Genomic DNA, 17,755 nt, shown 5'->3' with positions numbered 1-17,755 from the left:
TACTTTACCCAAATCATTATATAAAATTAATTTTTTGGCTACTTTATTATTTTTTCCCCATTTTATTCTTCTTCTGTTATGCTGTTTTTTTATTTGCATTTTTTCTTTGTAAAGCACTTTTAGCTGCATGTTAATGTCCAGAATGTATGATCAATAAAATTATTATTATTATTATAGGTTATCTTAAAGTTTCCTCAAGGAGCTCACAGCTCTCTCACGAATCACCTGCATATAATTATGCAAATGCTGATGAATATTCATCATCACAAGAACCCGGATCACAACATGCAGACATCCTATAAACTGTAAGGTTAAAATTCCTTTCTCTTTTACTGTCAAAACGCTTTTATGATAAGGGGGCGTGGCTAGTGATATCACTGGTGCATGTACCCTGTACCTTTATTAGGTATATTATACTGTTGGTGTCATAAAAAAACCACACACACACACACACACACACACACACACACACACACACACACACACACACACACACACTTGGAACTGTGGGATTGTGTGAATTATGGGATTGTGGGGATGTGAGCTGACCTCTGGAGGTTACCGATGCGAGCGGGAATGGAGCTGAGACCATTACAGGACAGGTTGAGCTCGGATAGAGTCAGGATTTCACACATGGCCTCGGGGAACACGCCGAGTCGGTTGTGAGACAGGTTGAGACTCTTCAGCTGAGTGAACCTGCAAAAACACACAGAGAGAGAGAGAGAGAGAGAGTGCAACAAAGTGAAAGAAGATGAGATAAGATGTACAATGATTAACTCATACACCTGGTGATCTTTTCATTTCAATAAACCTGATGCCATCCTTTCTGTTACGGACATTAAAAAAATAAAATGAAATAAAATGCGCTGCTCTTTCCAGTTATCCTCATGACCGTGCTCGTTATGACTCACTGATTACTAAACCACACAGGGATGGGAAAATAATCGATTCTTTGACGCATCATGATATTCTCTTAAAACACACAGTATCAATTGCACTTCCTGTTGAGATTCCTTAAAATTTCAACAACAAATTTTCTTCATATACAGTCATGTGTAAAAGTCTTAGGCACATATAAATTAATGCTGCCGACCAAAAATGGCTTAAAAATAATGAAATGTTTCAGTATTAAAAAAATACTATAAACAGTAATCAGTAATAAATCAATATAATCTCATCTCATTATCTGTAGCCACTTTATCCTGTTCTACAGGGTCGCAGGCGAGCTGGATCCTATCCCAGCTGACTACGGCTGAAAGGCGGGGTACACCCTGGACAAGTCGCCAGGTCATCACAGGGCTGACACATAGACACAGACAACCATTCACACTCACATTCACACCTACGCTCAATTTAGAGTCACCAGTTAACCTAACCTGCATGTCTTTGGACTGTGGGGGAAACCGGAGCACCCGGAGGAAACCCACGGGGAGAACATGCAAACTCCGCACAGAGAGGCCCCTGTTGGCTGCTGGGTTCGAACCCAGAACCTTCTTGCTGTGAGGTGACAGCGCTAACCACGACACCGCCGTACCGCCCGTGAGACGATTCTTTGCTTTAAAAAAAAAAAAAATCCGTCCCAGGTCCAGCGAGTGCAGTTTTATGCGGAAATGAGCTGTAGGTTTTCCTGAGCATCTTACAGAACCAGCCACAGTTCTTCTGGACACTTTGACTGTCACACTCACTTTTTTGCACCAAAACCCAGCAGCCTTCATTATCTCATCTCATCTCATTATCTCTAGCCGCTTTATCCTTCTACAGGGTCGCAGGCAAGCTGGATCCTATCCCAGCTGACTACGGGCGAAAGGCAGGGTACACCCTGGACAAGTCGCCAGGTCATCACAGGGCTGACACATAGACACAGACAACCATTCACACTCACATTCACACCTACGCTCAATTTAGAGTCACCAGTTAACCTAACCTGCATGTCTTTGGACTGTGGGGGAAACCGGAGCACCCGGAGGAAACCCACGCGGACAACATGCAAACTCCGCACAGAAAGGCCCTCGCTGGCCCCGGGGCTCGAACCCAGGACCTTCTTGCTGTGAGGCGACAGCGCTAACCACTACACCACCGTGCCGCCCGCCTTCATTATGTTTTCTTTATTAATCTGAAAAGTGCTCTCTTATGGAATATGCTGCTCAGATACAAACTTTTTTTTTCTATAACATTTAATTTTGTGCTGGAAAACAAACGAAATGAGGCGGCACGGTGGTGTAGTGGTTAGCGCTGTCGCCTCACAGCAAGAAGGTCCGGGTTCGAGCCCCGTGGCCGGCGAGGGCCTTTCTGTGTGGAGTTTGCATGTTGTCCGTGTGGGTTTCCTCCGGGTGCTCCAGTTTCCCCCACAGTCCAAAGACATGCAGGTTAGGTTAACTGGTGACTCTAAATCAGGGCTTTGAACCAGAATTTTTTTCCTACTGGTTCGTTCCGAACAGAAACGGAATTTTAATGTTTCCGGTTTTGGGTTCCACCATTAAATAGACGTTCCCGAACCGGTTAGAACAAAAAAATTTCGTTCCCGGAACGGTTAATTACGTTCCCTGTCAACTGTTTAACAAATGGCTATAAAATTATGTGTCTGTCTCATCCAGCTTAAGCCAAATGTAGGCTAATTCTATTACAACCTTCATTAAATAAGACAAGAAATAATTCAAAACAATTATTATTTCAAATGTTGGCGATTTGGATTCTCAGTATGTCTTCCCATCTACACAAACAGAAAAAGTGCCAAAAATGAAAGAGAATTCGTTTAGTGTGTTACCAAAGGCTAGTCAGGCCCTATGCACTGATAGGCTAACAGAGGTTAACGTCATTTAATGTTCGCGAGCCTCTCATTAACGTGGACAAATATATTGATATCGTGTTTGAAATTGACGTTTTTGAATAACGATAGACTGCAATATTTACCTCTTATTTAAGATGTGGAGACGTGATAGTAGTCCACCCTCCCGCTCTCTCCATTCAGTCAGTGAACGTCACACAGGAAGTGAACCCCAGCGGGTCAAAGAAACTTGCGCAGGAGAAGAATGACTTTTTTATTTGTAGGCTACGGAAACTTTGAGTAATGAAATAAAAACCGGTATTAACCGGTTACCATTATTTTTAATAAGCGTTTCTGTTCCGGAACATAAAAAATAATAAAGTTTCTGGTTTCGTTTCTGTTCCATGTGAAATAGAAAAAGTTCCCGGTTTTCGTTCCTTGAACCGGTTCAAAGCCCTGCTCTAAATTGAGCGTAGGTGTGAATGTGAGTGTGAATGGTTGTCTGTGTCTATGTGTCAGCCCTGTGATGACCTGGCGACTTGTCCAGGGTGTACCCCGCCTTTCACCCGTAGTCAGCTGGGATAGGCTCCAGCTTGCCTGCGACCCTGTAGAACAGGATAAAGCGGCTACAGATAATGACATGAGATGAATGACTCGATAATGTATTCGTCATAAAATAGAAATCTATAACAGAGTTTGTATGGGAAAAAATAGGGTGCCAAAGACTTTTGCGCAGTACTGTACATTTTTTTGTGTGTGTGTGAAAAATGAGTTAATTTTATTTGTAAGTTATTTATATTCACTGAACATGAACATGTCAGTATTTACAGTTTTACATCGAAATCCTGCAGAAAAAGTATTGCCTTAAAAAAAAAAAACTGCTCTGATTGATTGAGAGACAAAACTTTATGGATAACTATCCAAGGATTAAATTACAGAAATATCACATTTCTAATTATTTCAACTGAAAGATGTGTTCATACGACGCAGCTGTGATTTCAGCGACACCGAAAAGCCACAAAGCGACGCACAAGTCGAAAGTTTCTCGATAATTAAATCCAGTGAAATATGAGTGAAACATTTAAACAGTAATTTTGTTCCTGCGCTCAAAATAAAATGATTTTTTTCGGTTGCAATATTGACTCTTTTTTTATGGCGTAGAAATTACTCTGAGGAAATATTGCAGGCAGGTACAAACCAGAGCGTCAATGACGCAGGAGCTCACACGGCCGTACCGTGAGAAACCAGACTCGTTTATAATTAGCCAAGTTGCTCTTCATGAGAACAATAAGAACAATTTGATCTTCTAAACAAAACAATCAAAATCAAAATCCATTGAAAACTCAGGGAGGAGGAGCGATTTTTGTGAATTGTGGATGGATGGACGGACAGATGGATGGCCGGCGCATGATGGCAATAGCTCATTGGCCTATGGCCGTGTGAGTTAATTCTTGGGTTTCAGTCACGTGACCTTTCTTACCGATTTCACTTCCGGTAAAATAGCTGGTGGTCTAGTGAACCAAAATGGCTGCCGTAGTGCAAACAACTAGTGATGACTTATCAGAGTACGCTCATAATCTAGAAGCCACTGCTGGCTTTAGATATAGTCAGAAGATTGCTGTGTGCAATGGAATCGACCCCTACAGTCTAGGAAAGAAGGATTTGTTATACGATCTGGAAAACGACCCTTCAGTCGAGTTCCCCGCCATCTCGAACTATCTGGTGTTGCAGACGTCCTTCTACACCGCAAAACAGATGGAAGCGTGGAAGAGTATGGAGGCTTACAACTTTTTTGTACGTGGCTGGGTAAAGGACCTCGCTATCAAGTCACTGTCGAATGAATCCTGTATTGTTTTTGCCCGTGTAAGTATGGTTGTTTTAAAGCTTTTCGTTCGCATCTTTACAACGAAGCGCTGCAAGTTGAAGTGAAAACAAACAACAGTTTGCTTGATTCTCACTTGTGTTGGCTCTTATCTCTCAGCTAAATCATTCACAAAGATCATCAGAAACCCCTTTAAAGACCTGGATCTTAGTTAAACAAGACGGAGAAGTGATCACGGCGCATTGTAACTGTACGGCTGGGGAAGAATTTTGTCGCGACCTTCATGCATATGGACTTTGTGAGGAGGAAACAAAGAAACAGCTGGGGACTTTAGCGCTTCGGGACTAAAAAAAAGTCCCGTAAAATAACGACACATAGCAAGAAAAGTACTTGGAAAACACGAAGGACAGAGCTGAGAGGGAAATACAAACCTTTCACCAAGTGATCACTGCAAACTCCAGCATGCTTCGACTCGGCTCCCTTCGAGTTCACTGAGAGGTTCAAAAGCCACCTTTCTCCACGTCTTTTTGTGAAATCCTGTTTTTTTATTAGTTCACGGGGAACCCTGAAGAAACTTTTATCAGTTTTACGGTTTGCTTGATTCCAACAACCTAAAACAACGCAAGCGTGAGGCATTTTTCATGCGAGCAATGCACCTTCTCCATACAAACGCTTTGTCAACTGAGCTTTGGTAGACCACCAGATAAAGTTCTGAATAACTAATGAGGTGGATGTGACGTCACGTGAAACCCAAAAATAAGCACCATTTTCACAGGGAGCGCAGTGGGAGACTTGATGTTTAATTCAATAAATGAATAAAATAAAAACTTCTGGTTTAGGCCACGCCCACTTCCGAATTATATCTGAATACAGATCCAGTTACAGATGAGTGTTAACGTGTTTACCCTCTTCTTCACAGTAAACATCCATGATGTTTTTTCTTTTAAAGATTTTTTTTGGGCTTTTTTCACCTTTATTGTATAGGACAGTGTAGAGACAGGAAATGAGTGGGAGAGAGAGAGATGGGGAGGGATCGGGAAATGACCTCGGGTCGGAATTGAACCCGGGTCCCCGGATTTATGGTATGGCGCCTTATCCACCTGAGCCACGACGCCCCCCATGATGTTTTTTCTTTTCCCTCTTTTCTGTTCAGGTTCGAAAGTAAAAACTATTTTTTTTTTTTTTTACTTTGGAAATCTTGTGACATAAAATTCTCTCGCCTCGTAGCACATTGACGCACTCTGTTTACAGCTCGAACAGTAAAACACCAATACAAGTTGACTATTAACATTAATAGCGTCATCTTGTCAGATTTTCTTCTCACTCTCTCTTTGTCACGAACACTACATATGCACATCGTCACCGCCAGACCAACTCCATATAACGCAGAACATTTAACAGTCTTATTGAAGCATTATGCAACCTGGAAGTTGAGCAACATTACACGGTTATCTTATCAACGACAGCACGACACACTTACATACAGCAGTGTGGATTTACACACGGCAGTGTACGTGAGATGGTTTCGACGGCTGGTGTGAGCTTTAAGGTCTCTACCTGTTAAAGTTGCAAAGACCTCCAGGACCCTGGAGACTGATGAAGTTGTGGCGCAGATTGAGGTGCGTCACGTCTTGGCTGTAGAAGAGATATTCAGGAACCTCCTCCAGACTGTAGCAGGACAAATCCACCAAGCTGATGGTCTGAGACACCACCTAAACACACACACACTCTCTATGGATGTTTGTCTGGTGGAAAATGTCTAAAAACAAATAAATTTTTAAAAAATTCAACATGCTATATCATGATACTGTTACCAGTCAAAAACCCAGAACTTTCAGGACCTTGATAGTCTCCATTTCTCATCAAATAACCTCTGAAAGTTGGAGCAGTATCTCTGAAGCCTGTGGGCGGAGATCAGTGATGAACATTTCCCTTATTTTATGTTAAACCCCATCTTTACTGTCGCTCATCCCATTCCCAAGGTGAACTAACAACTACAACCCCGATTCCAAAAAAGTTGGGACAAAGTACAAATTGTAAATAAAAACGGAATGCAATAATTTACAAATCTCAAAAACTGATATTGTATTCACAATAGAACATAGACAACATATCAAATGTCGAAAGTGAGACATTTTGAAATTTCATGCCAAATATTGGCTCATTTGAAATTTCATGACAGCAACACATCTCAAAAAAGTTGGGACAGGGGCAATAAGAGGCTGGAAAAGTTAAAGGTACGAAAAAGGAACAGCTGGAGGACCAAATTGCAACTCATTAGGTCAATTGGCAATAGGTCATTAACATGACTGGGTATAAAAAGAGCATCTTGGAGTGGCAGCGGCTCTCAGAAGTAAAGATGGGAAGAGGATCACCAATCCCCCTAATTCTGCACCGACAAATAGTGGAGCAATATCAGAAAGGAGTTCGACAGTGTAAAATTGCAAAGAGTTTGAACATATCATCATCTACAGTGCATAATATCATCAAAAGATTCAGAGAATCTGGAAGAATCTCTGTGCGTAAGGGTCAAGGCCGGAAAACCATAATGGGTGCCCGTGATCTTCGGGCCCTTAGACGGCACTGCATCACATACAGGCATGCTTCTGTATTGGAAATCACAGAATGGGCTCAGGAATATTTCCAGAGAACATTATCTGTGAACACAATTCACCGTGCCATCCGCCGTTGCCAGCTAAAACTCTATAGTTCAAAGAAGAAGCCGTATCTAAACACGATCCAGAAGCGCAGACGAATCAAAATTTGAAGTTCTTTATGGAAATCAGGGACGCCGTGTCATTCGGACTAAAGAGGAGAAGGACGACCCAAGTTGTTATCAGCACTCAGTTCAGAAGCCTGCATCTCTGATGGTATGGGGTTGCATTAGTGCATGTGGCATGGGCAGCTTACGCATCTGGAAAGACACCATCAATGCTGAAAGGTATATCCAGGTTCTAGAGCAACATATGCTCCCATCCAGACGACGTCTCTTTCAGGGAAGACCTTGCATTTTCCAACATGACAATGCCAAACCACATACTGCATCAATTACAGCATCATGGCTGTGTAGAAGAAGGGTCCGGGTACTGAACTGGCCAGCCTGCAGTCCAGATCTTTCACCCATAGAAAACATTTGGCGCATCATAAAACGGAAGATACGACAAAAAAGACCTAAGACAGTTGAGCAACTAGAATCCTACATTAGACAAGAATAGGTTAACATTCCTATCCCTAAACTTGAGCAACTTGTCTCCTCAGTCCCCAGACGTTTACAGACTGTTGTAAAGAGAAAAGGGGATGTCTCACAGTGGTGAACATGGCCTTGTCCTAACTTTTTTGAGATGTGTTGTTGTCATGAAATTTAAAATCACCTAATTTTTCTCTTTAAATGATACATTTTCTCAGTTTAAATGTTTGATAAGTCATCTATGTTCTATTCTGAATCAAATATGGAATTTTGAAACTTCCACATCATTGCATTCTGTTTTTATTTACAATTTGTACTTTATCCCAACTTTTTTGGAATCGGGGTTGTACAAGATACATTTGTTCGGCATTCGCGAGCAACCTAACTGAAACCAAGGGTGCCAATACTTTCATGACATTGGCAGAGTGCAACGTTAAAAATACGACACGTCGCACATTTCCCATGGCTAAATCTCAAACTGCATTTTATTGAATGTACTGGACAGTCTATATTCTGTGTAGTGAGCATATATAGTAAACAGGAAGTTATTTTCGGATGTTGAAAAGGACGGAATTTACCTGGATCACAGGTAAGAGATGTGAAATCAAGGTAAATATTAGCGACAAGAATCCAGAGACATGATCAGGACAAGTCCTGTCACTTATGCAAATAATAATAATAATAATAATAAAAAGAAGAATTATTTTAATTCCTTCTAAAATGAAATGGCAGCTCTCTTTACGAACATGAATTGCTGTTATGGGTTTACTCAAGCCTCAAGTTTTCATGAAAAGAAACTTCAATCGTTGAACTTATCACTCGGTTCAACAGCATGGCTTCGTAGTAAAAGAGTGCAGGTGCTAAACTGGCCTCTCACTGAAAATGTGTGGTGTATTATGACACGCAAAATATGACAACGGTGACCCCAAACTGTTAAGCAACTGAAGTCATATATCAAGAAAGAATTTCATGTTTAAAACTTCAAGAATTCATATCCTCAGTGGTGAACACGCCCCGTCCCAACTTTTTTGGAACATATTGCAGGCATCAAGTTCAGAATGAGTGCTCATTAAAAAAATAAATAAATAAAATTTATCAGTTTGAACTTTAAATATCTTGTCTTTGTATTGCATTTAATTGCATATATGTTGAAAAGCATTTACAAATTATTGCATTCTATTTTTATTTATATTTTACTTAGCATCCCAACTTTTTCAGAATCAGGCCTGTAAATTAATTTTAAGTGATTTTGGTCATCAGGTATGCTAGCTCCAGCTAGCTAGTAATATATTAGCTTAAAAAGTGTTTTTTTTTTTTTTTACAATCATTTTTGAAAAGTGAGCGTGCAAAAAACAAAGAAACAAGTTTCACTTTGACACCAATTCTTACATTTTCATCCCAGGGTTTTCGTCAGTGATTAAAACCCATTTTACGTAATTTATTGTGAGCAAATTTATTTTAGTTTATTTAGGTATTATTTCGTTTTCAGTATGTAATAAACAAACTTTAAACATTAAAAGAAACTTGTTTCATAAACAAACTGAAAACAAATGTCCAACATTAAAAGAAACTTCTGTAGTTGTCAAACTTATCACTCGGTTCAACAGCATGCCTTCGTAGTCAAAGAGTGCAGGTGCTAAACAGGCCTGACAGCCTCCCACTGAAAATGTGTGGTGTATTATGAGGTGCAAAATATGATAACGGAGACCTTGAACTGTTGAGCAACTGAAGTCATATATCAAGAAAGAATTTCATGTTTAAAACTTCAAGAATTCATATTCTCAGTGGTGAACACGTCCCGTCCCAACTTTTTTGGAACGTGTTGCAGGCATCAAATTTAGTCATCAGGTATGCTAGTCCCAGCGAGCTAGTATTGTATTAGCCTAAAAAGTGTTTTGTTTTTTAGTATTTTTGCAAAGTGAGCGTACAAGTTTCACTTTGAGACCAATTCTGACATTTTCATCCCAGAGTTTTCGTCAGTGATGAAAAACTATTTCACGTCATTTATTTTGAGCAAGTTTATTTTAGTTTATTTAGGTATCATTTCATTTTCAGCATGTAAAAATCAAACATTTTTCGTCTTAACTGATGGCAACAAACTGAACACGGTGTCTGCCGCATGGGGGATATCAATATCGTAATAATAATAATAATATCATCATAATATCAATATCCTGATAAACTATTTCAGAGATATTGTTGGTATCATGATATTTACTGTATAACTGTGGGGTTTTTTTTTTTTAGTCATTGCAAACTTAATGGAACTGAATAAAAGCATCTAATGTTTTTAGTGTTAGGAGGAGAAGCCATGGTCTAAAGGTGAGAAAAGCAAGCAGCTCTGGGACCAAAAGGTTGCCGGTTTGATTCCCTGGACCAGTCGGAATGGCACCAAACCCCCAACTTCTCCCCAGGCTTCTCTGGATATCATCATTATCATATGTGGCAGATCACAGAATCCAGGGACACATGTCGGCCCGGGGGCATTTTGAGTTATTGACAGATTCAGAAAGTACAGTTTCTAAGCTTTCCAATGATGCCTTCCATGTGAAGATCTGACAATATTTGAAGAATGTGTGGCCTTTTGAAAGTGTATACTTCTTAAAACAGAAAAGGGAGAAAATCGCCCTCAAAGTTTTCCATCTCAGCTACTCTGGGTGCAGGGCGGGCACATAATGGTGCTCATTTGCATGACATCAAGGAAAGCCCTACCCCCTACTAGCTAGCACGATGCTACTTTCATGTAAACAAAGATCACCACGTCAATTTTCCTTCCATGCAAAGTATGCCCAACACAATTATGAAGTACAAAAATAAGTCCTAAAGTATACTTTAACGTTTTGTGGCTGAAAAATTACTCACACCGTAAGAAAGAAAGATAGCACGATGATGACACAACTAACACAACACTAGTTTCATGTAAAGCCTCGGTCACAACCGGCTGTATGTGCTCCTACGGCCGGTCTACATGCAAAAAACGCAAGAAACACACGGAGAGCGCGCATGAAACGCACGAGAGCGCGCGCGTGTGAAAAGCACGAGAGTGCACGTGTGACGTGCTGATTTTCGAGCCGCAGACCGGCCGCAGAGGTTCTTTGTCATGTCAAACAAACTCTACGGGTGCTTAGTTTTTTTCAGGTTGCAAGACAAACTTACGGCCAACGCGCGTCTTTCTCCGTGAACAAAAAAAAAACGCAGCGATTTGGGAAACGCCAAAAATCACACGGCCAAAAAATCGTACGTCCGGTTGTGACCTAGGCTTAACCAAACCACAACACTCTCCGTTACATGCAAAAATAACCACACAGCCTTAGATTAATAAACTCACCCCATCAGAAAGAGAAACGGCGCCTTACACACACCAATGCCTCCGATGGAATGTAATCCTAGAACGGTCCGTGTATAATCCGATCATTCAAGTATTCCATTCTGGAAAACGAGGTTGCGGGGTTTTTTTGCTAGAAATGGTGATCTCCGATGTAAATACCGAGTGTCTGTTTGCTTCGCGGTGTGTCAGCTCCTCTGCGCTCTGTTTAGTAACTCATTCCATAGTGAAATCACACGCCTGTATGCAGTTAAGTAGCCATGCGCTCAGCCCGTATCATACAGCTGATTCGCGGAAAAAAAAAACCAAAAGACTTAAATCATCATGTGAATGGCCCATATGGTAATTTACCCACACCCCCCAGCAGGCTACAGTCCTGACAAAAACGAGACAATTTGCAACAAAAAATGTATGCTTTTCCAACAAAACAATCTATTATCTGAAATACTGATTGCATTCTTCAAGATCTCAACTTGCACATGATGGAAAAAAACAAAAATCACAAATTTCGAAAAAAAATGCTTCTTTTGCGATTATCTCGGATTCGTTTCGGCCGACATGTGTCCCTGGATTCGGTGAGGGGTCACATATACTGTACAAAAGTATTAAGAGGTGATTATTTTTGTCAGTCCGACTCCCACAATTTTTGTTGTTGAACCCTGGTGAGATCTCGATACACACCTGTAAGTTGTATTTAAGATGGGTTACTGAGAAGCAGACAGTTGAAAGAGAGAGAGAGAGAGACTTTCTGCCTCAGTTTTCCATGGACAGCAAATTCCTCGAGGAATATAATGGGAACTCTGGTGACAAACACAACACGATATTTAAGGAAACGTGAGAAATTAAGTGTATGTGTGTGTTGGACTTAGCACCTAGCCTGCTTGGCTGTCAGCTTTGTGGTGCTGCTTTATAAAGACGCTCTTTGAGTCTCGCAGAGGCGAGATAAGATCTCCAGTCGTCAGTGGCGCGTCAGACGTCTCAGATTTTATTTCCTCTCTCATCATATTAAACAATTCCTCTCCTCACACAGGCCCTGTTTGTGCTCAAGCGCTGGCTGCCTGGATGAATTCACGCTCCCTTACCAACCCAAAAGAGATGTGGCGTGATGTTAGAGGTGTGGCTTTGATTTGATTGACATGTCTACTTACAGCATATACGCTTTCTTAAATCACATTTTCAATAAAGAAAAATTTCTTACTCCATTTCTGGCTGGACGTTTCACACTGTTTGAAGATTTTGACATATTTATTCTTTCACTTTGCATCATCATCATGATCAACTAATTCTGATTTTTTTTTTTTAATTATTATTGCGTGCGTGTAAACATCTCGGATCAGGATTTTTCACATCTGACAGACAGAAGGATCAGACGCAGGGTCTCTGACTGGTGGAGCCAAAAAACTAAAATAGCAGGAGAACCTAAAGGGCATTTCACCTCATTTTCTTGCATGTAGGTGGAACCTATAGGGCACTGCGCCATGTTTCTTACAGCCATTAGGCCACTTCTGACATTTTCTCCGCTGTAAAAGAGCATTAGAGGGCATTTTCAGATGTTTTTTTCCATCCATGAGGGCACTGGGCAGAGCCGAATGCCTTTGCCCCACCCTTGCGTCCATGAGTTGATCCAGTTCACATTCAAATGAAGCTGTAAATCTGAAACATATCTGATATCTGGTCATTACGCAACAATATGTATAAGCTAGGCCAAAATTCATCATTTGGCACATGGAACGGAGTAAGTGGAGTCCAGATGAAAAATTTCCAGTAATCTGTTGGGGGAAACAGGAAATAGCCAAAAAAAGAAGAAGAGAAGAAGAAGCTGCTGCAGGGTAACTATGGAAACCAGGCCGTCAACAACAGAGCGACGAGACAGTCAGACGTGACTCCAATGCGAATGTAAAATTAAAGGCCTTAAGGCAAAATACAAAGAAAAGAATAAATTTGAATAAATCCAATCCTATCAGAAGTGGATTTGGATTTTTTTGTTCTTTGGAAATTCGAGTGTTTATACTAGATATAAAGAGACTTGAATGTGTTTTTTTTTCATTAGGATTGAATGTAAAACTGTTTTAAAGCTTAGTATTTGTTTAAAGAAAAAAAATATCACATGGGTATCGACTGCTGTTTTTTATATCAGTTTCGGTATCAGGAATGAAAAATAGCATCGTGTCATGTGTATTCTAAAACAGGTGACACCTTGCAAACATCCCAATAGAGCTTACATGGATCCTCCAGCGGATTTATTCTCAAACTACTTTTCAGTAAAAGTAGTAGCACATTTCAAAAATCAAACTTTCATTTTCGGAGACCAAATAGCATTCAAGAAAAATTAATTTTCTTTAAAATGTCAGATGACCTTCCTGCGACGGTGACGTATGCGATGACGTCAGGTAGCGGTCGCTCGGAGCAACTTGGCTGTTTATATTCTCTGTTTGCATCGTAGATTTGCTAATCTCATCTCATCTCATTATCTCTAGCCGCTTTATCCTTCTACAGGGTCGCAGGCGAGCTGGAGCCTATCCCAGCTGACTACGGGCGAAAGGCGGGGTACACCCTGGACAAGTCGCCAGGTCATCACAGGGCTGACACATAGACACAGACAACCATTCACACTCACATTCACACCTACGCTCAATTTAGAGTCACCAGTTAACCTAACCTGCATGTCTTTGGACTGTGGGGGAAACTGGAGCACCCGGAGGAAACCCACGCGGACACGGGGAGAACATGCAAACTCCACACAGAAAGGCCCTCGCCGGCCACAGGGCTCGAACCCGGACCTTCTTGCTGTGAGGCGACAGCGCTAACCACTACACCACCGTGCCGCCCAGATTTGCTAATTTTACAAGTATTTTACCAAATTTATCAGTTTTTAAATTAATACACCTCACTGTGTCGCATATAAATGTCACAATGATGCTAAAAAGAAAGCACAAGCTGGAACTAGACTGCATTTCCGCAGAGAAAATGCAAAGTGTGCTTACTCAGCTGGAACAGAGGGTCACCGACAGAAACTGGATCAGACATGAGACCTCGTGCTACAAAATATTTTTTTTTCACGATATACAGAAAGTGTGTGTGACAAACTGTGCGTAGTGTGTGTGGCTGCGGGCGCTAAAATCTCAGTTTAAAACAGCTCAACTCGCAGCGCAACATGACACTTCGTGCTCTAAAATCTTTTTTTTTTTTTCATGATCTACAGCTGGTGCTAGGTAGATTAACAGAAGGGGTGTTCACACGGCACATATTTGCATCGATGCTGCACCGATGTATTTTGTTGCGATATATCTTACACCGGTGTAAATTTTGTGGAGCGTTCACACGTCACAAACCTGCTTACTAGAGAGAAGCGTGTTAGCACCGGTGCAGCCCCACTTGCGTTCACACGGCAGTTTTTGCAACCGTGCTATACGATAGTAATAATGCGGAAATGAAATATGCGCATGCGTGAAAACGTACTTCCTTTTCCCGGTTGTCATGGCATCACCAAGCGCTGGGAAAACAAAGTGGATGAAGACACCAGTGTTGCCAGATACTGCTGACGTTTTCCAGCCCAAAATATGTTCAAATCCGCCAAAATGCACTTAAAACCGCCCAATCTGGCAACACTGGAAGACACGCAGTTCTGTTGTTGTTGATACTCGCCATTTTGGAAGCGCAAAATACCAGGATGCAAATTATGCAATGCCCGTATGTAATCAACTCTCCTCACGCGTAGCGAGTCTACCCCTGTAGCGTTCAGACGTCCCATTTTATATCGGTGCTGCCGCGCAACTAGCATTTACTCCGGAGTAAATTTCTTAAACCACCTCCCGAGCAGGGTTAGATTTGCACCGGTTTAAGCAGCTTTCAGGGGCTACACTGGTATAACTTTGTACCGTGTGAACGCTCTACCGGGGCAGCCCCGGTGCTACACCGGAGTAAAAGTTGCCGTGTGAACACCCCTACAGAGAGTGTGGCATGGTTTAAAAGAGAGATTTTAGAGCACACAGCTAGCTACACACACTTTGCCACACACACTTTCTGTAGATCATGTAAAACAGATTTTGCAGCGCAAGGTCTCATGTCTGATCCAGTTTCTGTCGGCGACACTCTGCCACAGCTAAACAAGCACACTTTGCATTTTCTCTGTGGAAATGCAGCCTAGTTCCAGCTTGCGCTTTCTTTTTAGCATCATCGTGACATTTATATGCGACACAGTGAGGCATACTTATTTAAAAACTGATAAATTCGGTGGGATACTTGAGAAACTAACAAAACAGCCGAGTTGCTCCGAGCTACCGCTACCGGACACCATCGCAGACGTCACCACCGCAGGAAGCCAATCTGAAAATGAATTTTAAAGAAAATTAATTTTTCTCGAACGCTATTTGGTCTCCGAAAAGGAAAGTTTGATTTTTGAAATCGGCGACTACTTTTACTGAAAAGTAATTTGACAAATAAATCCGCTGGAGGATCCCTTTAAATAAGATTTATAATACATTTAGATACTAGATGCGGTTATATGAGTACATTTTCACACAAGTGAACGCATGGCCACGCCCCCAGCGTCAGTGACTCCACAGGGCTTTGTTTACAGGTGCGCGGTTTCCAGTTTCACCAAGTTGTGATTAGCAGTGAAGCGGCTGTGTGGAAAATCTTCACGTTTACAACATACACACACACACGCATATTCTGTGACAGAAGATTATGTGAGTAATAAAAACAGCGGAATAACGCTTGTCAAACTTTAAACTCTCTGACAAAAGCCTAATGAGTGACCTGATTAGATTAAAAAAAAAAAAAAAACAACTTCACGGTCTTACTTTCGAGGCCTGTCGATGCCAGCGCTGATACTCGGCCAGCGTGTCGAAGTTAACGTAGTAGGTGTGAGCCTGAGGTCCAGCCGAGCTGAACATCAGGCAGTGCTGCCTCCTCTTCACCTCCTCCACCTGCAGATGGAGAAATAAATACAACAGCGTGGGTTTGAGAGGATCCCAGCCTCACGTTACGCTATACTCTTGTGATTTCATACAGAGACCAAATGTCGCTCTGAACACAATGCTCCCACCACCATGCTTCATACTGAATGCGAATGTGAATGTTCTCAGGATGATCAGCAGTGCTGGGTTTCCACCAAACAGCCAAACATACTCTTTTCCACACCTCCAAAAAAAAGAAAGAAAAAAAAAAGAACCCGAATCATGAGCTAAATGCTTCAGCAATTTGCAAAAACGGCCTACGGAGATTATACTTTCTGCGGAGACCGAATACTTTTAATATGGACAAGACATTGGTGGTTTTATTTTATAAATCTTTTATTTGATCTACCAGATCAAAACAGAAAAATTTACTATTAAAACCAGTTGTTAAAACAAAGTGTGGTGAAGCAGCTTTTAGCTACTATGCAGTACAGCTATGGAACCAACTCCCAGAGGACATTAAAAATGCTCCTGCTGTTGGCAGTTTTAAATCTAGGTTAAAGACCAAGCTGTTTTCAGATGCTTTCTGTTAAATAATTAATATTGTCTTTTTTTTAATAATTTTTACTTTCTCTGCATGTTTTAAATTTACTTTAATTTTAACTCTATTCTATTTTATTCTTTATTCTATTCTGCTGGTTTCCTTTTTTCTCTCTCTCCTCCTCCTATTTCTTTATTATTTTATTTCTACTATTGTTTAATTCTTATTATTTTCTTTTAATTCTTTTAATTAATTGTTTTAGAATAAATATAAAATTATTTTATGTAATTTTATTTCTCCATTGTATACTGTTTTTGTTTTTACTTCTGTAAAGCACATTGAACTGCCATTGTGTATGAAATGTGCTATATAAATAAACTTGCCTTGCCTTGCCTTTTATTGAGTCCGTTTTAACCTTTCGCTTGATCTCGTGGTCCGGGAACCTCACTGTGCAAAATCGAAATCGACGATCCAACATTGTCAAGGTGGCCAGGAAAATAATTGGCATACAACAGCTTCCTCTGATCCACATTTATGAGAGACAAGGCTTGCGGAAGGGACAGTCGATCTTGGCTATCCACTTCTGGAGGAGTTTGTTCTTCTTCCTTCTGGGTGGAGATACCGATACCCCAAGGTCAAAAGCCACCGATTGAAAATTTCCTTTGGGCCAAGTGCAATTAACGTGCTCAATTTGCACTATTATTAGTACTTTATGGTTAGCATTTCTTATTATTGGTTGATTTTTAATGATATGATTATTATTGTCTCATTTGTTTGGTTCTTTTTGTATGTTCTGATCAGGGCATTGCGTCCTCTGTTGCAAATAAAGTTTCCCCTAGAGGGACAATAAAGGTATCTAATCTAATCTAATCTAATCTAATCTAATCTAATCTAATCTAATCCAACACGTCTTCTAGCAAACTCCAAATGAGATTTCGTACAACTCGTCCAGCTTTGCGGACCGTCCATGCCGTTAACAGCGTCTCCCGTCTGAGCCATAGATCTCTCCATCTCCTTCAGAGTTACCCTTTCCATCTGGGCTGGTTCTCTGAATAATCCCATCATCACCTGGTTTGGGATTTTGGTGGACGTTCTTTCCATTTTTTAATCATGGATTTATTCTCTCTTCTCGGGATGTTCAAAGTTCGGGATCATTTTTCGTCTGAGAATCAAACCCTAATTGATATTTTCCAGACTTGTTTTGAGAGCTCTTCA

General features: G+C 40.9%; 1 protein-coding gene across 1 annotated transcript in view; it reads right to left on the bottom strand.

The window, feature by feature from the left end:
- phlpp2 (PH domain and leucine rich repeat protein phosphatase 2) overlaps positions 1-17,755 on the bottom strand; it is a 122,263-nt gene that overhangs the window by 72,608 nt on the left and 31,900 nt on the right. The window contains exons 5-7 of the mRNA XM_060940804.1: positions 15,904-16,029; positions 6,144-6,298; positions 550-696 (exon numbers count right to left, since the gene is read on the bottom strand). Coding sequence (XP_060796787.1) covers positions 550-696; positions 6,144-6,298; positions 15,904-16,029 — 428 coding nt within the window. The remainder of the gene's footprint in view (positions 1-549; positions 697-6,143; positions 6,299-15,903; positions 16,030-17,755) is intronic.

Source organism: Neoarius graeffei, chromosome 15 (assembly GCF_027579695.1).
Source record: "Neoarius graeffei isolate fNeoGra1 chromosome 15, fNeoGra1.pri, whole genome shotgun sequence".
Lineage (NCBI taxonomy): Eukaryota > Metazoa > Chordata > Actinopteri > Siluriformes > Ariidae > Neoarius > Neoarius graeffei.
This window is presented reverse-complemented; position numbering and strand designations above follow the sequence as displayed.